The 24,258-nt window shown below is 41.9% G+C and overlaps 1 protein-coding gene across 2 annotated transcripts in view; it reads left to right on the top strand.

The window, feature by feature from the left end:
- The window catches only part of glt1d1 (glycosyltransferase 1 domain containing 1), a 44,669-nt gene extending 20,824 nt beyond the window's left edge, over positions 1-23,845 (top strand). For both annotated transcript variants that reach the window (XM_055886726.1, XM_055886727.1), the window contains exons 7-12: positions 6,332-6,430; positions 6,607-6,656; positions 17,147-17,190; positions 18,352-18,472; positions 18,975-19,073; positions 21,016-23,845. In XM_055886726.1, the coding sequence (XP_055742701.1) occupies positions 6,332-6,430; positions 6,607-6,656; positions 17,147-17,190; positions 18,352-18,472; positions 18,975-19,073; positions 21,016-21,162 (560 nt within the window). In that variant the 3' untranslated portion in view covers positions 21,163-23,845. The remainder of the gene's footprint in view (positions 1-6,331; positions 6,431-6,606; positions 6,657-17,146; positions 17,191-18,351; positions 18,473-18,974; positions 19,074-21,015) is intronic.
- The last annotated feature ends 413 nt before the right edge of the window (positions 23,846-24,258 follow it).

The raw sequence follows: 24,258 nt of genomic DNA, 5'->3' as shown, positions 1-24,258 counted from the left end.
TATGTGTATCCTGTACATCCATCTAGTACAACTTCAACTACCTTGTAACATGTAAACCAGAATTAATTAACAGTTACAAATTGTAGGCTCCTTTTAGTATTTTAGAAAAATTATTTAATAATGTTCATGCAGTCTTACGGTTAATAGATTCTTGTTGGATACCTTTGTTTCCATGTTGTGTACCAGATTAGTTGTTATATTCCCTCTTTTGTACTTTGACACACGCTGAGGCCCTATTTCTACTCCCAGAATAATAATTATTCAATCTTCATAACTTTAATTCTCAGCTCTTCTCAGACACAACAAAACACGCTGGCAGAATCAACGCCTCCAGCGTCAGAAAGAGATCAATCCTTTAGCCTTTCCTGTCAACACTTGTCCCCTCCATGTCTTCACACACACTCAGGCACAGTGGGGGTCCCTTTCTCATCTGCCTGTTTTCCTTTTCAATATCACACTTTTTTTATTTCCTTTTGTTTTGTCTCAAAGTAAATCAGAACATGTTCGTTCTGCCAAACAAGGCTTGTTGTGCCCTCCCATGCAATTGCACCATGACACACAGTGAGAATGGCAGATAACTAAAACTCTCCTCTTGTATGTAGGTTAGAGTAGGCCATTTTCAGCTCAAAATGTGTGTGGGAGGCTTTGAGGGTAGAATGTTAATCGAAGGGAGAGTCATGGCCCAGCGAACACACTCCAAGATACTTTTGTATATATAGTGTATGTGGACACCCCTTCAAATTAGTGGATTAGGCTATTTCAGCGACATCCGTTGCTGACCGGTGTATAAAATCGAGCACACAGCCATGCAATCTCCATAGACAAACATTGGCAGAAGAATGGCCTTACTGAGGAGCTCAGTGACTTTCAACGTGGCACCGTCAAAGGATGCCACCTTTCCAGCAAGTCAGTTTGTGAAATTTCTGCCCTGCTAGAGCTGCCCCGGTCAATTGTAAGTGCTGTTATTGTGAAATGGAAATATCTAGGAGCAACAATAGCTCAGCCACAAAGTGGTAGGCCACACAAACTCACAGAACTGGCCGGCCGAATGCTGAAGCGTGTAGCATGTAAAAATTGGTTGTTCTCGGTTGCAACACTCACTATCGAGTTCTAAACTGCCTCTGGAAGCAATGTCCATACAAGAAATGATCATTGGGAGCTTCACAAAATGTTTCTTTGACCAAGCAGCCGCACACAAGCCTAAGATCACCATGCGCAATGCCAAGTATCGGCTGGAGTGGTGTAAAGCTCATCGCCGTTGGAAACTCGTTCTCTGGAGTGATTAATCACTTATCTACATCTGGCAGTCTGACGGACTAATTTGGATTTGGCGGATGCCAGGAGAACGCTACCTGCCCCAATGCATACTGCCAATTGTACATTTTGGTGGAGGAGGAATATTGGTCTGGAGCTGTTTTTCATGGTTCAGGTTAGGGAAATCTTAACGCTACAGCATACAATGACATTCTAGACGATTCTGTGCTTCCACCTTTGTGCCAACAGTTTGGGGAAGGCCCTTTCCTGTTTCAGCATGACAATGCCCCCGTGCCCAAAGCGAGGTCCATACATGAATGGTTTATCGAGATAGGTGGAAGAACTTGACTGGCCTGCACAGAGCCCTGACCTCAACTTCATCGAACACCTTTGGGATGAATTGGAACACCGACTGTGAGCCAGGCCTAATTGCCCAACATCAGTGTCCGACCTCACTAATGCTCTTGTGGCTGAATGGAAGCAAGTCCCCACAGCAATGTTCCAACATCTAGTGGAAAGCCTTTCCAGAAGAGTGGAAGCTGTTATAGCAGCAAAGGGGGGACCAACTCCATATTAATGCCCATGATTTTGGAATGAGATGTTCGCCGAGCATGACTTTTGTTCATGTAGTGTACCTCCTTAGTGGAACATGAGGCCCAGGCAACCCAGCTGCCTGATTGAAGTTGCTTCTCTCTCTGTATTACCCTTTGGTTGTGGTGAAACAGCCAAGGGCAGAGAGTGTAGTGTTAGGAAGATCCTGAGGCTGCAGCTCCATCAAAGGCAGAGTATCAGTAGAGTGTTGCCCCACTGCTGTGTGCGCTGTGGGGTTGAGGGTGTAGGCAGGTGCAGGGCAAATGACAGCAGGCTGGTGAGTGACAGACAGCCCTAGGAGATCACAGAGGGTTGGGGGGGGGGGGGGTATAGTGTAGGGCAGGTTTTACACTGTAGGGAAGAGGGTTTCTGAGTCTGTCCAGAGGGAATACGCTGGCACCAACCTCCTCTAGAGGCATAACTAAACTACACCGTCTCTTCTAGAAAGGCATGGGCTGTGCGGCATTAGTTAAGCTGAAAGAGGCCGCAATTATAAACAATATTGTGTTTATTTTCTCTAGTGCTGCCAAAGTGTGTAGGAATAGTAGATTTCAATGCAGTCGTTAGGAATATTCTTGGTGGCAATGGCAGTCCCAAGTCTAACTCCCTATGGTTTTCCCTAAATTCCGTTAAATTAAGTTTGAAAGCTGCAGTGTTTCAGAAGCTCTTATTTAGCCTCTGTGTTCAGTATGTTTTACACTGTGGCAGTCTCCAGACGTACTGACAGGAGCCACGGAACACACACACACACTCAACAATGACAGGGAGCTATGCAATGTGCCCTTCAACATCAAAGGCAGAAGAACAAAAAAGTGTTTCTGCGATATAAGGGACAGGAGACAGGCAAAAAACAAATGCTGCTGGCAAAACAGACAATTTGTCCAATTCAGTTTCTCCCCTCAAGACAGATGAATTGTTTCTAAGTCTCCAGAGGGTTTTATTTTCTCTATTTGTATTGGATTCTTTTGCCCACTTTGACAGGCCTGTGAACTATTTTTCCAGCACTCCTCCATTCTTCCTCTGTCTCCATTTAGATCTTAAGTCGTGGAAAGGTTGTATCCTAACTGACACCCTTTGTCCGCCCCTGAATTGGTGCGAGGAAATTCAGTTTAAATTAAACATAATTGTATTATTTATCTATTGCATCATAGACATGTGGACATTTCACAAGGCAGGTAAGGAAGTCACAAAAACAGGTTCCTAGTTGTGGTATTCCTCCAGGTCCCATAGGGCTGTTGGTAAAGAGAGGACGGAAGGGGAAATCAGGGAATGCTGAAGTATCAGGTTTCCATGTCCGCGCTGCTGAGTCTTATGCTGCATAGACTGTATGGAGTGGATGGGAGATTTTGCTGATCTCACAAAAGTAACCAATACCCCAAAGGGCTCCACATCTTTTTTACTGCTTTGTTTAAATTAATAGAAGCTGTGATACAGTAGGGCCCTGTTCCCTACATCACCTGGTGCTGCTTATGTCTTTAATCATCCCGTTGTGAACAGTGCAGTGTTTTTGTATGTTATTTTGTATTGGTTTAGGCTGGGATTCAACAGTGCTTGCTTCCTCCCTACGCTCCAGCAGACCTGGGGTCAGTGGCCTGACTGTCACACACTCTGTGCGCTGTCATTTTAAGATGCTCTGTAATAGTATTAAAGGGCTGCCTTATCCTCCTGAGCTGGCCTTATCTGGCAGGAAGGGATTTCACTGTCTGTCACTGTAGCACAGTCACATGTTTACAGGGTCTGTGTGTGTGCAAGCAATTTTATTTGTGAGTGGGATTATATTTTATTGTGAGTCCACGTCAGGGGTGGGTATGTATAGTATGTGTAATTGAGGTAGAGATTTGTTATGAATCGATTGGCAGCTATTATTATCTAATATCCATATTATTTTCTAAATTAGAATATATAGACAAGTATACATGATTTTAAGTCTAATTTACTGACCTGCCAATCAAACAATTGTAGACAATTAGACATGGGTAATAATAGTACATACTATTATCCTCCATTGTGTACCGTAATTTCCGGACTATAAGCCGCTACTTTTTTCCCACGCTATGAACCTTGCGCTTTATACAATGACGCGGCTAATTTATGGATTTTTCCCGCTTTCACAAATGCATGCCGCCAAAAAACTGAGCACCGTCACATAATGTGACGTAAATCGAGCGCGCTCAAACTTTCCATCATTCTGATTACTGTAGTCATTTTATCTCCCTCATCATGGCAAAGACACGGAGAAATGCATATGATTCAGCTTTCAATTTGAAGGCGATCGATCTGGCTGTTGGAAAAGGAAATAGTGCTGCTGCACAGGAGCCTTAATGAGTCGATGATAAGACGTTGGAAACAGCAGCGTGAGAAACTGACTTAGTGCAAAAAGACAACAAAAGTTTTCAGAGGAAAGAAAAGCAGATGGCCCGAACTAGAAAATGAGGCTTGGATGAGTTTGCCTCCGGATGAAAGTGAGGAGAGCGCAATGAAAACGATCCAACATCGGATGAAGCAATTCTGAGGCTATTCAACTCCGACACCAAAGGAGATGACTTCAGTGGTTTCAGTGCACAGGAGGAAGATAGTGACCAAGGACTTTCTTGGTAGGCTATTGTTTACTGCTATTTAAAAAAAAAAAAATGTTACAAGCCTGTTTCGTTAAAGCCTATTTATTTTTGTTACAAGCCGTGTTTCGTTAAAGCCTATTTATTTTTGTTACAAGCCGTGTTTCGTTTAAAGGCTGTGTAAAGTTCATTTGTTTCAATGTACCGGTAGGCACCTGCGGCTTATAGACACGTGCGGCTTATTTATGTACAAAATAAAAATTAAAAATTAAATTCAGTGGGTGCGGCTTATATTCAGGTGCACTTAATAGTCCAGCAATTACGGTAATGTTTGTCAGTCAGATTTTTCTGGGTGTGCTGTTGTAGCTGTTAGGTCAATGACAATTTCACAATGTCTGAGACTAATGTGTATTTACAGACTCTTAAGTTACAAGAAGGCACTGGTTACTTTAATGCATCAGCTGCATGATGGTCTAACATAGTCCTGGTTTGTTGACAACCTGTATTATTTCTTCCCTATGGTCAACACTTTTCAGTTGCTGTAATTGTCACTTTCGGAAACTATGTCATTAATTGCTGGTTGGCCAGATTGCTAACACATCTCATAACTGTAGGCCTTTTAAAGTAATTGTATCACCCCTGTTTCATTCCAAGAAGCTGTCTGTATATGTTATTGTTTACTTGAGCTCTTATATTAAGCAGCCATAATAGGATGAGTTTAAATCTGTGGTGCACAGCACATGAACCATCAGCTGAGGTAAGGGTCATTATTAAGCCTCCTATTCTTCTTAGAGGTTGGAAGGAGTTCAAGAATTTGAGAATACTTTGACACAGACATGGAATTCTGTGAATTTCTATGGGTTGTCTCTGGTAAAGGCACTCTCAGTTGTATCCTGAGTGCCTGCAACAATAGATAATGGTATAATCTTTCCACATGCCTTCATATTCGTTCAGACCTTGACACAGCTGTAACTCCCTACCTACACCTTGACACAGCTGTAACCCCCTACCTACACCTTAACACAGCTGTAAACCCCTACCTACACCTTGACACAGCTATAACCCCCTACCTACACCTTGACACAGCTGTAAACCCCTACCTACACCTTGACACCGCTGTAACTCCCTACCTACACCTTGACACAGCTGTAAACCCTACCTACATACAGCTGTAACCCACCTTGACACAGCTGTAACCCACCTTGACACAGCTGTAACTCCCTACCTACACCTTGACACAGCTGTAACTCCCTACCTACACCTTGACACAGCTGTAACTCCCTACCTACACCTTGACACAGCTGTAACTCCCTACTTACACCTTGACACAGCTGTAACTCCCTACTTACACCTTGACACAGCTGTAACCCCCTACCTACATACCGCTGTAACCCACCTTGACACAGCTGTAACTCCCTACCTACACCTTGACACAGCTGTAACTCCCTACTTACACCTTAACACAGCTGTAACTCCCTACCTACACCTTGACACAGCTGTAACTCCCTACTTACACCTTGACACAGCTGTAACTCCCTACTTACACCTTGACACAGCTGTAACTCCCTACTTACACCTTGACACAGCTGTAACTCCCTACTTACACCTTGACAGTCAATTTCAATGTAGGAATGCACCCATGTGACTCCCAGCTGCTGTATTGCACATTTCTATGAAACTGATCTGTCTGTATGACAACTTCCCAATGCTTGTCAATAAACCACCGCTTCTATTCTCTGTCAATGTTTCTGCTGTGATGTGAAAGATTTGTTAGAGCATTTGTCACTGCTCTCTCTTCCTCATTCCCATTGGCTGATGAATGGCTGTCATTATCTGCTGTGGTAGTTTCCCTGTTCATTATAATGGGTTGTGATACACTGCTGTCTGTCTGTGTCATACACTGCTCTAGCTACCTGCCTATCTGTTCCCAGGTGTGAGTGGGGAGGATGTGGAGGACCTGCATGTGTTCCTACTAGTCTGTGGCCTGAGGAGAGTGAAGGATCCTCTCTATCTGCTGGAGGCATTCTCAGGTACAGGGATTACATCCTCTGCCATCACTTTCACTGGACGCAAGCCCTGCTACAATTACATGCTTTGATCTTGTATTTGAGCTAATTTTACATTTGTATTGCCACACAGAAGCACTTGGAAAGTAAATTAAATTCTGGTTGGCTGTCAGTCACTGTCTCTGGTTGATGTCTTTCAGAGTGGCACACTGAGAATCCCCTGGTAGTGCTCATCATCATCGGGCCTAAGGTGAGTGACCATAATAGGATCAGGGTGATTGTACAGCTGAGGTTTAGCCTTCTTTACCTCCTTTACTGTCTGCATATGTCTGTTAAAGCAGATCAGTGCATGGCCAGCAACCTGCCTCCGGAGGTAGGTCAAAGGTTCCTCTAATTGGATGTAGCCGAGATAACAGCATTAGCTGGCATAAGCTGGAATAACGAGCGGCTCGCGAGCCACAGCCTTAGGAGCCAGGGGGAGTTACAGTTTCTGTGCTGGGCTGGCCCCACCCGCCTGACTATCTGCCTTCCTGTTCTCTCAGAGCAGCCAGCCCACTGTGCTGCTGCAGTGCAGACGCTAGACGAGCCCCAGCACCAAGACATCTGCTGGGCTAGTCTGGGCCACCCAGGGGTTTCCACCCTGCCAGGTGTACGGTCACACTCCACTGGGCCCCGGTGTCATAGTTGGCAGCAGGGGATCAGGCTACTGATGTCTCTCTGTCACATATTGTGTGATAACAGAGGGCAGTGGTTCGCTTAATTTCAAAACAATTATTAATTTCTATATTTTATTTACAATTATTATTACCAGCTTATGAAATAGCATTGATTTCAAAATGCACTTTCACTGTCGTGATTCTTTTGTTGCTATTTTTCAAATTCTCTGTGTTGCATTGACATGATAGTTGATAAGAACCTGGTCGAAAAGAGTAGTGCCAGAATGCCCGATGACATCACCATTACTGCATAGTAGCAGGAAGAAGGTGGTCTCACCTCGAGCACTAACACACAAACGTTTTCCACTGATTTGATTGCAGTCTACTTTCCGTGGATGAGTATTGATCTTCTGAGAAGTGCTGCCAAAGAGAGGCTGTATCTTAGCTGTCAATGGCCACCTTGTTGCTTTAATCTCCTGCTCTCTTTTCCTGTGTGTTCTCCGCCATTGGCATTTTCCTATTGATTCTGTGTGGGCCTCCTCCCACAGACTGCTTTAATCACGCCATCAAGTAATATTTTTATATATCTTTTTTTCCTACTCAAATGTTTTTTTTAAATTATTAACTGTCTCTCAAACAGCAGTATCATAAAAAGATATGTTGTGTTTTTGCATTGTTCAAAGGCGTCTTTGAGTAAAATTGGCCAGGGGTACACTGTCTAGGCTGATGTTTTACATGTTCTTCCTGCTCTGCTATGGTTTGTGTTGTTTGATAAAAAGATTCAGTGAAAGCAGAGCCTTTTAGTGATTTTAATGTGGACGACATCAAATGAAACAGTGGTGTCTGTGCTCAAATGTATTTGTGTTCGCTAAGATATGAAGGCAACAAAATATCCATCCTTCCTATGTTAAATTAACAGTATGCTGGATATGTATTGCTAATTATTAAATGCAAGATAATGTAGTTGTTTAAGGTCGATCGGGGAAGGTATCATGTCTCTCTCCAAACAATTTCACACAGGTTCTGTTATTCTGTCTAGTTTGTTAAATTGATTATATTACCAGTAATCCCTTCATATATTGATCTCTGTATAAGTACTATATCAAGGACGTCACTGATTGTCTCCCTGACCATTTTTTATCTTTGTAAATCCTAGCTTTGTTTCTGGATGTTGAATATTCTCAAGTAAGATTATTTGCATGTGAAACACAAATGCGCATTAAATATCACATTTAAATTCTGAAAAGCGATAAGCATGACAATAAAACCAAAAAAATGAAACAGCAACTTGCGTGCAGCATCTTTGACCTAAATTGCTATGATGCTAGGACTTTGCGGTGGGCCAGCTAATGCACGCAAATCCCACAGCGCAATTAATCAGATTGGGCACCCACCCTACCCTGACCCCAATCTCTGAAAATACAGGATTTTCAGATAATGATTTGAGCATGTTAGAAATGATAAGCTGTAACATTGTTGTATATCTTATGGTCATGATTAAGGTATGGCTGTCGTAAATCATGAAGGGTAGAGGTACAGAGCCTTCAGAAAATATTCACACCACTTGAGAATGATCCCACATTTTGTTGTGTTACAGCCTGAATTCAAAATGGATGAAATAGCTGTTCTTTCTCACCCATCTACACACACTATAATGACAAAGTGAAAACATGTTTTTAGACATTTTGACAAATGTATTGAAATACAGAAATATCTCATTTACATACAGTGCCTTCAGAAAGTATTCACAACTCTTGACTTTTTCCACATGTTGTTGTGTTAGGGACGGATGGAAATGTACAGAATGGTTACCTGGAGGAAAATGGGGGAGGGTCATGCTTTTTCAATTTCAGTCAAGTGGAGGGTTTAGTATTTTCTTTTTCAATTTAGTTCAGTGGAGGGTCATGTAATTTGTAATTGATGAAATGTCTATTTCTCTGTTTTAGGCTATATATCGATGTGTGCCCGATGCCACCCCTCATCTCTGATGCTTTGCTGGGGGTGCAATATCAAGTGTGCCTATAGGCTATTTACAGTGGCAAGCAAAAGTATGTGAACCCTTTTTAATTACGTGGATTTCTGCATAAATTGATCTGCATCTAAGTCAAAACAATAAACAAACATATTGTAGTTAAACTAATAACACACAAATTATTGTATTTTTCTTGTCTATATTGAATACATAATTTAAATATTCACAGTGTAGGTTGGAAAAAGTATGTGAACCCCTAGGCTAATGACTTCTCCAAATGCTAATTGAGTCAGGAGTCAGCTAACCTGGAGTCCAATCAATGAGACGAGATTGGAGATGTTGGTTAGAGCTGCCTTGCCCTATAAAAAACACTCACAAAATTTGAGTTTGCTATTCACAAGAAGCATTGCCTGATGTGAACCATGCCTTGAGCAAGAGATCTCAGAAGACCTAAAATTAAGAATTGTTGACTTGCATAAAGCTGTAAACGGTTACAAAAGTATCTCAAAAAGCCTTGGTGTTCATCAGGCCACGGTAAGACAACTTGTCTATAAATGGAGAAAGTTCAGCACTGTTGCTACTCTCCCTAGGAGTGGCCATCCTGCAACGGTGACTGCAAGAGCACAGCGCAGAATACTCAATGATGTTAAGAATCCTAGAGTGTCAGCTAAAGACTTACAGAAATCTCTGGAACATGCTAACATCTCTGTTGACGAGTCTACGATACGTAAAACACTTAACAAGAATGGTGTTCATGGGAGGACACCACGGAAGAAGCCACTGCCGCCCAAAAAAAGTCTGAAGTTCGCAAAAGAGAACCTGGATGTTCCACAGCGCTTCTGGCAAAATATTCTGTGGACAGATGAAACTACAGTTGAGTTGTTTGGAAGGAACACACAACACTATGTGTGGAGAAAAAAAGGCACAGCACACCAAAATCAAAACCTCATCCCAAATATAAACTATGGTAGAGGGAGCATCATGGTGTGGGGCTGCTTTTCTGCCTCAGGGCCTGGACAGCTGCTATCATCGACGGAAAAATGAATTCCCAAGTTTATCAAGACATTTTGTAGAAGAATGTAAGGCTATCTGTCTGCCGATTGAAGCTCAACAGAAGTTTGGTGACGCAACAGGACAACGACCCAAAACAGAATGGCTTCAACAGAAGAAATTACACCTTCTGGAGTGGCCCAGTCAGTCGATTTTAAAATGTTGTGGCATGACCTCGAGAGCTGTTCACACCAGTGATCCTAAGAATATTGCTGAACTGAAACAGTTTTTGTAAAGAGGAATGGTCCAAAATTCCTCCTGACCGTTGTGCAGGTCTGATTAAAGCTACATAAAAATTTGGTTGAGGTTATTGCTGCCAAAGGAGGTTATTAAATCCAGTTATTAAATCCAAGGGTTCACATACTTTTAACACCCTACACTGTGAATGTTTACATGGTGTGTTCAATAAAGACATGAAAACATATAATTGTTTGTGTGTTATTAGTTTAAGCAGACTGTGTTTGTAGATGAAGATCAGATGAAATTGTATGACCAGTTTATGCAGAAAACAAGGTCATTCCAAAGGGTTCACATACTTTTTCTTGCCACTGTAGTGTGGTCTCAATCAAATGCACTATAGACTATAGGCTACGAAGTGCATGCTCGGAGAAGCACAGAATAAAGTTATATTTCTAAGATGGCTGCTGGGATGCTGTAAATAAAACTAGGCTGCATTAAACACTGCAATGGCTATTCCAACCCTGAGCCCCGGCCTGCTCTGCTCTTGCTGATCAAAACCTTTTTTGTGATGCTTAACCAATGCTGTGTAGGACTACAGTGGCATTTTCAGGAGGAGAGTCAAAGGCTTCTTCCGAATTGTATTTTGATTAGGCTTCGTCCCCAAAATTCACTATCTTGCACGCGGACTAGCCTATAGCCTATGTTCTGTTCCGTTTGAGAAGGAGAGCGCAGATGAAAAGGAGGACCGGAGGTCAACTTGGATAGCTTGCTACTACTATAATTGATTTTATTAAAAACAATGTTTCTTGCCCATGATGTGTATATATCAGAGTTATTGACAATAAGCCAGATTCGAGTAACTTAAACTGACATGCTGAAACTTGAAGCAGCAGCAATGCATCCTTTAAATAGCCTACCTCTGTGTCAGTGAATGTCTGTTAAGTTAAAACCAATGCTCAAATTGAGGGAGTATGAGAGGGAATGCCATAGGCCTACCTTTTCATTGAAGAAAATGGCAAAAAGCACCGGCATACCCCTCGTTAGCTTAAGATTTTAAAGAAAATTAAACGGATCCGATTATATAAAGTGACCTACAGTATAGCAGTGCTTTGGTCCGCAATGCTAGAAACAAGCTGTAAAATACCCAGGAAAATGTGGCTCCGATGCATATGAGGATATCCTTGTTTTTCTTCTTTGACATTCAGAAGCAACAACCTTCTATAGCTGAGGATACTTTGCTTGGGAAGTAAATCAATTCTATCAATTGATTAAGCTGTTCACTTTTGGTACAATAGAATATGTTTAAACCCAGACAGCTTTTAGGGAAACACCTGGGTTAAGCAACAGAAGAAGAGTAGCCAGCAGTTAAAGCTTACATGTCTCTGCATCGGTAGGCCTACTCTGTCTGGGAAGATAGGCCTAACTTTTGAAAATACCATGCTCAGATTCCTAAGTATTTGCAAACAGGGACAGTTTTGTTGCAAGCAAGACATTTATTTGGCATTGGAACAATATAAGATGAACACAGGCCTATCTCTCTGTCAATGACGTAGAATTGCATGAAATGTTTTAAAAATTATTTTATTTTCTCAGACTTCCAAATACGATGATAGGTTCATGCATTGTGTTTACTATGAAGGAGATCTTTCCACCCCTACTCTTGTCCACGATGGTCTGCGAACCCACAACTTGGCCCGCAGCCCTTCCTGCGATGCCATGTAATGCTTACAGGACGAAAAACAGTTTCTGGAACTGCATTTCTACGGCTCTGTTCTGTCCAAGAATTGAGGGTAAACCGTAGACATGTTCTCTGTTATCCATTTTGTTTTAATTATTATTTTGGGTATAGGGGAGGGTCACTTTTTTGGGGGGGGGGGGGTGTTCAGTGGGGGTTTAGGCCAAATATATTTTGCTGGAAGGAGGGCCTTCGATTTTCATTTCAGAAAGGTCAGATTTTTTTTAAAATTATTTTTATTTAACTAGGCAAGTCAGTTAAGAACAAATTCTTATTTACAATGACTGCCTACTTCATGTAACCCTTATTATAAATAATGTTCACTACCTTACAGCCTGAATATTTAAAAGATTTAGTCACTGGCCTACACACAATACCACATAATGTTAAAGTGGAATAATGTTTTTAAAAATGTTTACAAATTAGTAAAAAAAATCAAGAGTCAATGAGTATTCAACCCCTTTGTTATGGCAAGCTCAAATAAATTCAGGAGTCAATACATTTTACAATCATGTACAGAATAAAAACACCCCTGAGTCATTATATGTTACAATCACCTTTGGTAGTGAGTCTGTGAGTCTCTGGGTAAGTATCCAAGAGCTTTGCACACCTAGATTGTACAATATTTGCCCATTTTATTCTTTAAATAATTATTCAAGCTCTGTCGAATTGGTTGTTAATCAATGCCATAGATTTTCAAGCATATTTAAGTCAACTGTAACTCGGCCACTAGGGAACAACTCCAGTGGAGATTTGGTCTTGTGTTTTAGGTTATTGTCCTGCTGAAAGGTGAATTCATATCCCAGTGTCTGGTGGAAAGCAGACTGAACCAGGTTTCTCTCTAGGATTTTGCTTGTTCTTAGCTCCATTCTGTTTATTTTTTACCCTGAAATTCCCCAGACCATATCGATTACAAGCATACCCATAACATGATGCAGCCACAACTCTGCTTGAATATATGAAGAGTGGTACTGAGTAATGCCCTTAACATAACCCTTTCATATTCAGGACATTTTTTGCAGTATTACTTTATTGCCTTGTTGCAAACAGGATGCATGTTTTGGAATATTTTTTATTCTGTACATGCTTTCTTCTTTTCAGTCTGTCAGTTAAGTTAGAATTGTGGAGTAACTGCAGTACAATGTTGTTGATCTATCTTCAGTTTTCTCCTATCACAGCCATTAAACTCAGTAACTGTTTCAAAGTCACCATTGGCCTCATTGTGAAATCCCAGGGCAGTTTCCTTCCTCTCCGGCAACTGAGTTAGGAAGGTGACTTTATCTTTGTAGTGACTGGGTGTGTTGATACACCATCTATAGTGTAATTAATACCTTCACCATGCTCAAAGGGATATACAGTGTCTGCTTTATTTGTTTTTACCCATCTACCAGTAGGTACCTTTCTTTGTGAAGCATTGGAAAAGGGAAAGGGGATACCTAGTCAGTTGTACAACTGAATGCCTTCAACTGAAATGTATATTCCACATTTAACCCAACCCCTCTGAATCTGAGAGGATGCCGGTGCTGCCTTAATCATCAGCCACGTCTTCAGCACCCGGGGAACAGTGGGTTAACTGTCTTGCTCAGATGCAGAACGACAGATTTTTACCATGTCAGCTTGGGGATTTGGTCCAGTAACCGAGCCAAAACCTCCCTGGTCTTTGTGGTTGAATCTGTGTTTGAAATGTACTGCTCGACTGAGGGACCTTACAGATAATTGTATGTGTGGGGTACAGAGATGAGGTAGCAATTCAAAAATAATGTTAAACACTACTATTGCACACAGAGTGAGTCCATGCAACTTATGTGACTTGTTAAGCACATTTCCTGAACATATTTAGGCTTGCCGTGACAAATGGGTTGAATACTTATTTCAGCTTTTCATCTTTTATTAATTTGTAAAAGTTCCACTTTGACATTATGGGGTATTGTGTGTTGGCCAATTCAGGCTGTAACACAACACAATATGGAAAAAGTCAAGGGGTGTGAATACTTTCTGAAGGCATTGTATATTTCAATACATTCTTGAAATAGAAATGAATGCTCAAGCTCATTAAATATACTGAAAAAAAATATATACGCAACATGTAAAGTGTTGGTCCCGTGTTTCATGAGCTGAAATAAAAGATCCCAGAAGTGTTCCATATTCACAAAAAGCGTATTTCTCTAAAATGTTGTGCACCAATTTCCTTACATCCCTGTTAGTGAGCATTTTTCCTTTGCCAAGATAATCCATCCACCTGAAAGTTGTGGCATATCAAGAAGCATGATCATTACACAGGTGCACCTTGAGCTGGGACAATAAAAGGCCACTCTAAAATGTGCAGTTTTGTCACACAAAACAAAGCCACAGAGGGAGCGTGCAATTGACATGCTGACTGCAGGAATTTGGCAGTATGTCCAACCGGTCTCACAACCGCAGACCACGTGTAACCATGCCAGCACAGGACCTCTACATCCGGCTTCTTCACCTGCGGGATTATCTGAGACCAGCCACCCGGACCGCTGATGAAACTGTGGGTTTGCACAATCGAAGAACCGTCTCAGGGAAGCCCATCTCTGTGCTCGTCATTCTCACCAGGGTCTTGACCTAACTGCAGTTCGGCATCGTAACCAACTTCAATGGTTAAATGCTCACCTTCGATGGCCACTGGCACGTTGGAGAAGTGTGCTCGTAACAGATTAATCCCGGTTTCAACTGTACCGGGCAGATGGAAGACAGCGTATATGGTGTCGTGTGGGTGAGCGGTTTGCTGATGTCAACATTGTGAACAGAGTGCCCAATGGTGACGGTAGGGTTATGGTATGGACAGGCATAAGCTATGGACAACGAACGCAATTGCATTTTATCGATGGCAAGAGATACCGTGTTGAGATCCTGAGGCCCATTGTTGTGCCATTCATCCGCGGCCATCACCTCATGCTTCAGGATGATAATACACGGCCCTATGCCGCAAGGATCTGTACACATTTTCTGGAAGCTGAACATTTCAGTTCTTCCACGGCCTGTATACTCACCAGACATGTCACCCATTGAGCATGTTTGGGATTCTCTGGATCGACGTGTACGACAGTGTTCCAGTTCCCACCAATATCCAGCAACTTCGCACAGACATTGAAGAGGAGTGGAACAACCTTCCATAGGCCACAATCAACAGCCTGATCAACTCTATGCGAAGGAGATGTTGTGCTGCATGAGACAAATGGTGGTCACACCAGATACTGACTGGTTTTCTGATCCACACCCCTATTTTTTTTTTCTTCAATTGACTGATTTCCTTATGAACTGTTACTCAGTATAATCTTTGAAATTGTTGCATGTTGCGTTCATATTTTTGTTCAGTGTAGTTAAACAGCATAATGTCTAATGTGCTTTGAGTGGAACATACACTTTTTACCAACAGATGTATATATTTTATATATGTATATATATTTGTGTATATATATATATATATATATATATATTTATATTATATATGTATACAGTTGAACTCGGAAGGTTACATACACTTAGGTTGGAGTCATTAAAACTAGTTTTTCAACCACTCCACAAATTTCCTGTTAACAAACTATAGTTTTGGCAAGTCGGTTAGGACATCTACTTTGTGCATGACACAAGTAATTTTTCCAACAATTGTTTACAGACAGATTATTTCACTTATAATTTACTTTATCAATATTCCAGTGGGTCAGAAGTTTACATACGCTAAGTGGACTGTGCCTTTAAACAGCTTCGAAAATTCCAGAAAATTGTGTCATGGCTTTAGAAGCTTCTGATGGGATAACTGACATAATTGGAGGTGTACCAGTGGATTTATTAAGGCCTACCTTCAAACGCAGTGCCTCTTGGCTTGACATCATGGGAAAATCAAAATAAATCAGCCAAGACCTCAGAAAAAAAATTGTAGACCTCCACAAGTCTGGTTCATCCTTGGGAGCAATTTCCAAATGCCTGAAGGTACCACGTTAATCTGTACAAACAATTGTACGCAAGTATAAGCACCATGGAACCACGCAGCCGTCATACCGCTCAGGAAGGAGACACGTTCTGTCTCCTAGAGATGAACATACTTTGGTGCGAAAAGTGCAAATCAATCCCAGAACAACAGCAAAGGACCTCATGAAGATGCTGGAGGAAACAGGTACAAAAGTATCTATATCCACTGTAAAATGAGTCCTATATCGACATAACCTGAAAGGCCGCTCAACAAGGAAGAAGCCACTGCTCCAAAACCGCCATAAAAAAAGCCAGCCAGACTACGGTTTGCAACTGCACATAGGGACAAAGATCGTACTTTTTGGAGAAATGTCCTCTTGTCTGATGAAACAAAAATAGAACTGTTTGGCCATAATGACCATCGTTATGTTTGGAGGAAAACGGGGGAGGCTTGCAAGCCGAAAAACACCATCCTAACCGTGAAGCACGGGGGTGGCAGTATCATATTGTGGGCGTGCTTTGCTCTTGGAGGGACTGGTGAACTTCACAAAATAGATGGCATCACGAGGCAGGAAAATTATGTGGATATATTGAAGCAACATCTCAAGACATCAGTCAGGAAGTTAAAGCTTGGATGCAAATGGGTCTTCCAAATGGACAATGACCCCAAGCCTGCTTCCAAAGTTGTGGCAAAATGGCTTAAGGACAACAAAGTCAAGGTATTGGAGTGGCCATCACAACGCCCTGACCTCAATCCTATAGAAAATGTGTGGGGAGAACAAAAAAAGCGTGTGCTTGCAAGGATGCCTACAAACCTGACTCAGTTACACCAGCTCTGTCAGGAGGAATGGGCCAAAATTCACCCAACTTATTGTGGGAAGCTTGTGGAAGGCTTCCTGAAACGTTTGACACAAGTTAAACAATTTAAAGGAAATGCTACCAAATACTAATTGAGTAACTTCTGACCCACTGGGAATGTGATGAAAGAAATAAAAACTGAAATAAAAAATTATTTATTCCGACATTTCACATTCTTAAAATAAAGTGGTGATCCTAACTGACCTCAGACAGGGAATTTTTACTTGGATTAAATGTCAGGAATTGTGAAAGACTGAGTTTAAATGTATTTGGCTAAGGTGTATGTAAACTTCTGACTTCAACTGTATGTGTGTGTATTTTAAAGTAGTTGTTTTCACTGATTTTTCTCTTAGATTGATCCTGTGTTTACTGAAGAAGTAGAAGCAATCAGTAAAAGGTAAAACCTTTCAAACTTTTCTTTCATGGTTATCAGTTTAGTAGAACATTATCGCTAACTAAAGATCTGCCAAACTGATCTGGATCCTGCATTATTACTGACTAAAGATCTGCCAAACTGATCTGGACCCTGCATTATTACTGACTAAAGATCTGCCAAACTGATCTGGACCCTGCATTATCACTGACTAAAGATCTGCCAAACTGATCTGGACCCTGCATTATCGCTGACTAAAGATCTGCCAAACTGATCTGGACCCTGTGTTATCGCTGACTAAAGATCTGCCAAACTGATCTGGACCCTGTGTTATCGCTGACTAAAGTGTCTGTCAAACTGATCTGGACCCTGTCGCTCGTGTGAGGAATTCAAAAGACACCCGGCTTATCTAACGCTTTATCCCATGTGGCCCAAGAGAGCATGAAAACTAACTTTGCTTATGTCTTCAGTAGAGTTAGCAGAATGTAAATTAAAAATATGTACGTCCTCCCGGGTGGCGCAGTGGTCTAAGGCACTGCATCGCAGTGCTAGCTGCGCCACCAGAGTCTCTGGGTTCGCGCCCAGGCTGGGCTGGGTTCGCACCCAGGCTCTGTCGCAGCCGGCCGCAACCGGGAGGTCCGTGGGGCGACGCACAATTGGCGTAGCGTCGTCCGGGTTAGGGAGGGTTTGGCCGGTAGGGATATCCTTGTCTCAGTATGTAAAAATGTAATAAAAAATGTATGCACTGTAAGTTGCTCTGGATAAGAGCGTCTGCTAAAATGACTAAAAATAAAAATAAAAATAAATGTAGTCTAGGTTGTTATCTTTCCACCCCCAGACAGAGACATGGCTCAGATTTGAGAGATAATAACCAAAGGGATTCACCTCCTGGTCAATGTCGTTTCAGACATTCAGAAAACAGCCCTGTCTCTCTCTAGTTAGGACTTCATGTACTTTCAGAGCATGTCATGTCAATCATACTGCATCGTGGCGCCAGCGGTCTGTGCATCATGCCCTGCACCTGTCACTCCTGCCCGTCATTCACAGCTGTGTGGTGAGCCCTGTGGTGAGCCCTGTGGTGAGCCCTGTGGTGAGCCCTGTGGTGAGCCCTGTGGTGAGCCCTGTGGTGAGCCCTGTGGTGAGCCCTGTGTCACGCAGAGTGCTGCTCCTGCTGTGTTTCTCAAGGTCAGCAGGGGTTTACCTGGCCCAGGAGAGAAGCCAAGAGGAGCTCCATGCTGCTATGAGGAGGTCAGCTGCCCTGGTTAACAGTTCAGTCTCCGAGGGGATGTCCGCTGCCATTTTAGAGGTGAGGGGTGAGGGATCACTAAATCGGACAACGTCAGCAATCATCTTTTTATCATTACAGTCATCATTGTCATTATTTCCACTGGCATGCCCCGCCCACAAAATATATCACAATGTACATTTTTCATTCAGCTCAGAATATAATATGTTGGTGTCACATGCAGCTCTTTCAAGGCACCAATATTCCACCCTGGGAACCGTTTTATTATTTATACCAGAGCAATTATGAGAATGACTAGCTTGTCATACTATCCTTCCAGGATTGGGTGTAATCCTGTTAATCTGTTTTGAACACTGTAGATTAAAACAATCCACAGAAGGCTTAAACACTGATTAGCATGTTTCACTTCCACAACCTGCTGATCACGTATTACCTGAATGAATGACAGTTAAGTCCCAAGGGGACACCAACAAGTAAAGTAAATGAAGGGCTAGAAGATGCCAGCTAGTCACGTGTGTGTGGAGTTTGATGTAGCTATGTCTGTGTCATGTATTGTGTTCAGGCAATGGATCTGGAGGTACCGGTGGTGGCTCGTGACATCCCAGGCAACACAGCGGTGGTGCAACATGAGGTCACTGGTCTGCTCTACTCGTCCCCCCAGGTAAGAACCCTTCCCGTGGTTACCAGTCAAAGCTGTAAAATGGCTTTCATATCCACTGTGTAAGAGGCTGATGCAGAAGAAAGACAGCAACCAGCAGTAGCAACGTAACTGAGCCTACAACTGAGGTGTATTAGACCCACTTAAAGTAATATAATAATATGCCATTTAGCAGACACTTTTATCGAAAGCAACTTAGTCATGCGTGCATACATTTTACGTATGGGTGGTCCCGGGCTTCAAACCCACTACCCTGGCATTAAAAGCGCCATAGAAGCGCCATACTCTACCAACTGAGCTGCAAAGGACCACGGAATGCGACTGTCTTTCCCCTGACACAGTCTGCTGTTTGTGCTAGACACACTCTTAATGCTATTGTTTTTTTGTAAGGCTTAAAATAACAACTGAAAATGACATAATAGTTTGGTGGTGCGTAAGTCGGTAAAAGGGATTCAACATGTCCTAGGGTCTTAGACTTTAGTGAGAATGTAGACCTCAGGGGAAAGAGTCAAGATACAACAGTATCCAGTGAACTGTATAATGGTACACAGCAGCAACCAGGCATGTTGAAAAAGCGAGAGGTCCTTGGAGGGTCACTTTAACTAACTGCTCAGAGAGGTTTTATGTGAGAGCAGCGCTAGGTGTTTGCCCGCAGGGGGTACGTCCTCGGCATGGTATGGTGGCAGGCAGGAGGGTGACATTAGCGTAATGCTCCTATGATGCCAAGAGATAAGTCAGTCCTCTTTTCTCCAGGGGAGGTTGTGTCACGTGTGCTCAGCTGAGCCGTGGAGAAATCCCTCCAAGGGGGAACCTCACACAGTAGGCTGAAGAGACGAGGGTTCGCTAAACCATGGCTTCTAGCTAACAGCTTCAGCTGTTTCAACTGAAACTCTCTCTGGCTAACACAACTTTTTCACACAGAATAATGTACATGTTGCACAAGCCTTTCCCAGGGATGATAATGTGTTATTGGCCATTCATCCGTTTGTGGTGGTGACTTGTTCACTTGTTCATTTGATACTGTACATAACTCCTCAAGAGTATTGAAAATGTAATACAAAGGCTGTCAAAAGGTCAAGCACTTGAATGCCTGTAGCACTATAACCAGTATGGCCTTTTCAGAACAACTGTAGTATATTTGTTATGGAGTCCATTGATTATAGAATAACTTGACTTTTAGTGGTTTTGCTGGGACTTCATGGCTCTCTCATATTGCTTAATCTCAAATGAAGAGGCACTCCAAACATGGTCACATCACTTGAGTGAAGTGAAATGGCCTGATGCTCTGGTGTTGGCTGCAGCTCTGCAGCTCTTTACCCACAAGGCTCTCTGCTCCAGGAGATCTTGGATGCTGTGCTGGAGCCCTCACTGAAAGGCTGTGTGATTCTGTGTTATTACAGCCCTGGTCACAGCCTCCCAGGCCACTAAAAACACTGCCAGAATTCAAGAAGGACCTTATGGGCTCCAAACATTTCCACTGGCGCTCAGGGAAAATGTCGTTACTCATTTTGTAATTGCTTGATATATTTCTCCCCATCTCATCCTGACAGCTGGTGTGGCAGGGCCATTAAATAGCAGCAGACAGTCACTGTTTGTGTTCCACTCCCTTCATAAGCAAATAGGAAGCAGCAGCCATCAGAGTAGGTTGGAAAGGGCCATTGCACCTGCCTATTTGAAACCGGTCACAGATGTCTCCATCAATTAGCAAGGCAGAGCACATTCAATGAGTGTTTACAAGTCAGAATAGCAACACTCCCTCATGTCATTCACTGCTGTGGTTGGTTACACCTCATTAACTCACTGCTTTAATGGGTTCTTAGAGGCTTGTTAAATAAATACAAATGTTAACAAGTAGAATTTTTCTTTGGGGGTAAAATACTAGTACAGATGTATGCTTCATTCAATAACTTCTGAAACATTGATTGTCCTTGCCCACGTCTTCCAGGAATTTGTTCGTGTATCTCAGAGGCTGCTGGTAGATGGAGAGCTGCGGGAGCGTGTGGTGGCGAACGGGAAGCGCTACGTTGAGGAGCACCACAGCCTGGACCATGAGAGGGAGGCCTATCAGAGGCTGGTGGACACACTGCACTAAGGCTGCACAGAATAACCAGGTCCTCTGTCTCAACCTTACTTTCTCTCAGGAACAACTCCAAGGGCTCTATTCAATCTGTATACGATTCATCGATACAGATTGAATAGAGCCCTAAGTTAGTGACACAAACGGAACTACACAAGCAGAAGATACAAATCCATATCCAATTTGGGTTAGTGCTATCCTGGATCCTTGGGACATACCTACCCTAACTTTAACCGTTACCTAGCCATAACATTTACCCTAACCTTAACCCTTACCTTAAAGAGCCACTGTTGCTCATTAGAAAAACAAGATTTCAGTCTTGGAGGTATGTTTCCTGACCGATTCAGTTTGGTTAATGATCCTCGTCCCTCATGAGACATTTCCTCAAAATCCCCAGGAAGAATCTAAGATAACTCCAGAAATCTTTCATTCATTTTGATGTTTTTTTCAGAGGATGTTTTAGTTGTGCAATTTTACATCTAACTAAGGTGTTTGGTGCAGTCTTAAATAAAAAATTAAATGGGCAATGTGTTGTCTCATGTAAACAAAGTCGGAGCCGCTGGGCAGGTCTGTCTCACTGTCTATGCTATTGGATAGAGAGCATTCGCCTTAGCAGTTCACCCCATATTAATGGAGAAATGGGCATCGTCAAATCAAAACCCAACCTCCAACCGTTTTGATGCACGGATGTTCCAGACGTTGTTTTAGACGAGACTGACCTAATGGCCAAAATGATCCTATTTATTATTTTTATTTGATTTTGACACTAGAATAACTGCTTCTGACTCATATTGATGCCATGTTTTTAAAGGGATTTGTTGCTTTTTAAAGGCAGTCGCTCTTTAACCATTTTACATTTCAACTTCAATGGGGTTGGGATGTTCCAAAGATCCCGGATAGCAAGGACCATCCAGTTTGTCTACAAATTAATAATTGATATGTTGGCTTCACGTCCAGACATCAACAAAAAATCAATGTTTAAAGAATACTATTAAATCTAATCAAACTTGAAATGCACTTTAAACAAAGTTTGATTTGATTTAGTCATTTACATTTCAGTCATTTAGCAGATGCTCTAATCCAGAGTGACTTACAGTTGGTGCATTCATCGTAAGATAGCTGGGTGGGACAACCACATATCACAGTCATAGTAAGTCGATGTTGCTCAATAAAGTAGCTATCAGCAAAATAAGTGCTACTTAAAAAAAAAAAAAAAGGGGAAACATTCAAACTTTTTAGTATTTTTGGTTGAGATGGAGGCGTGAATCCAAAATGTTAATGATTAACTTGAAGATTACATTTGAAATCAACCAAAGCTTGAAACCCTAGGCCTATATGTTTTGTCTATTTTTTGTTGAACCCTGGGTTGAATTGAAACAATATCTGTTGATGACTGCTATACGTATTGGCCCAAATAGTATCATTGATGCATTTAATTTACTCTGTTAAACCTACCCTTTGGAATGACTTCGATAACAACAGTGGATATATGTAATTATTAAGAGATCTCAACAATCATTCTCACGATAGCATATTGGTAGTAGTCAGTGACATATCACAGCTAAGCAGGGCTGAGCTTGGTTAAAACCCTGGATTGGAGACCAAATTAATAGCTATAGATAGATCAACTCTCCAGTAAGAGGTCCTGCCCAGGCTATAGTTCTTTTTCTGATAGTGGATATAATGTTGAAGATCTGACAAATTCAACATATTTTATACACGGTTTGTGGATGTTGAAAATTGGTAACAATCATGACATAGTCCTGTGGTTGAAATTCCACCCTCAAAACAACTGTTTACATATTACCTATCTCAAATCCATGTATTTTCCACATAGATTCCATGTCACAATACACATTACCTTGAAACAACATTGATGCAACCAGTTTGTGCCCAGTGGGAAAGGCCTAAAGACGTGCTTGCGTCCATAAAGGGATAAATAGCTTTAATGATCAGGTATCATTTCTGAATTTTTTACAAGTCTTTTCTATCTCTCAAGCTTTAAAGGCAGACTCAGCGTAATGACGTTGCCACGAGCAACACCGCAGATATTGAGATGAGCGATGCAAGACTTCGCTCTCACACAGTCACACCCCACTGGGCACACACTGGTTCAATCAACGTTGTTTCCACGTAATTTCAATTAAATGACGTTATACAAACGTGGAATAGATGTTGAATTGACGTCTGTGCCCAGTGCGACACAGTATCTGCAGTATCACGCTGTTGCACCGTGGTAGCCAGGGCTCCAAAACAGTGGAGAAGTTGAGCCTCGCGCTTCGACACTCTTAGTTGTTGAAGAAATTGACCCACTGTGCTGTTTACTTTCGGCGTCTATGTCATATCGCTGAGTCTACCTTTAATTCTATGCGGACCAATCTACGCAGCACAATTGAACTTGATTAGCGAAATGTACTTTTCAGTGCTAGAGGTGGAGGTTACTTTAATTCAAAGCACAGTCTTATTGAATGAATGGTGAATTGGTGTCCAATAAAAGAAGTGCTGTGCTGTTACTCTGTCATGTTTACTCTACTTATTATCTATTATTTCCAAACAGCCTACAGAAAACCTTTTTGAAATTGATTAATTACATTTTTTAATGAAAGTTGATCAATGAAAAATATGTATATGCTGTTTATTTATGTAACTTCAATTTAATTTAATTTAATAATTTTCAATAAAATATTGTTAAATTGTGTTTTTCTTCTGTTAAGGTATCCTTCAAAATGAATCATCAAACAGAAAGTATACAAAAGTACCGGAGATCTCTTGAATAGATCGTTAGGACACCATATGCAGCCAGAACAGCTTCAATGCGCCCTGGCATAGATTCATAGAAGTGTTTGGAACTCTATTGCAGGGATGCGACACCATTCTTCCACAAATTCCATTATTTTGTTGAAGGTGGTAGAAAATGCTGTCTCAGGCACCACTCCAGAATCTCCCATAAGTGTTCAATTGGGTTGAGATCTGGTGACTGGGGCTGCTTTTAGACAGGCACCCCAATTCTGACCTTTTATTGGTCTTTTGACCAAATAGATCAGCTCTGTAAAAGAGCTCTGCATGCGCTCTGCTCACGGCGCTCTGAGTATCCATAGCAATGGCTCCACT

Source organism: Salvelinus fontinalis, chromosome 28, assembly GCF_029448725.1.
Source record: "Salvelinus fontinalis isolate EN_2023a chromosome 28, ASM2944872v1, whole genome shotgun sequence".
NCBI classification, from domain to species: Eukaryota; Metazoa; Chordata; class Actinopteri; order Salmoniformes; family Salmonidae; genus Salvelinus; species Salvelinus fontinalis.
Note: the sequence above shows the minus strand (reverse complement) of the source record. Positions and strands in the feature narration are given on the sequence as shown.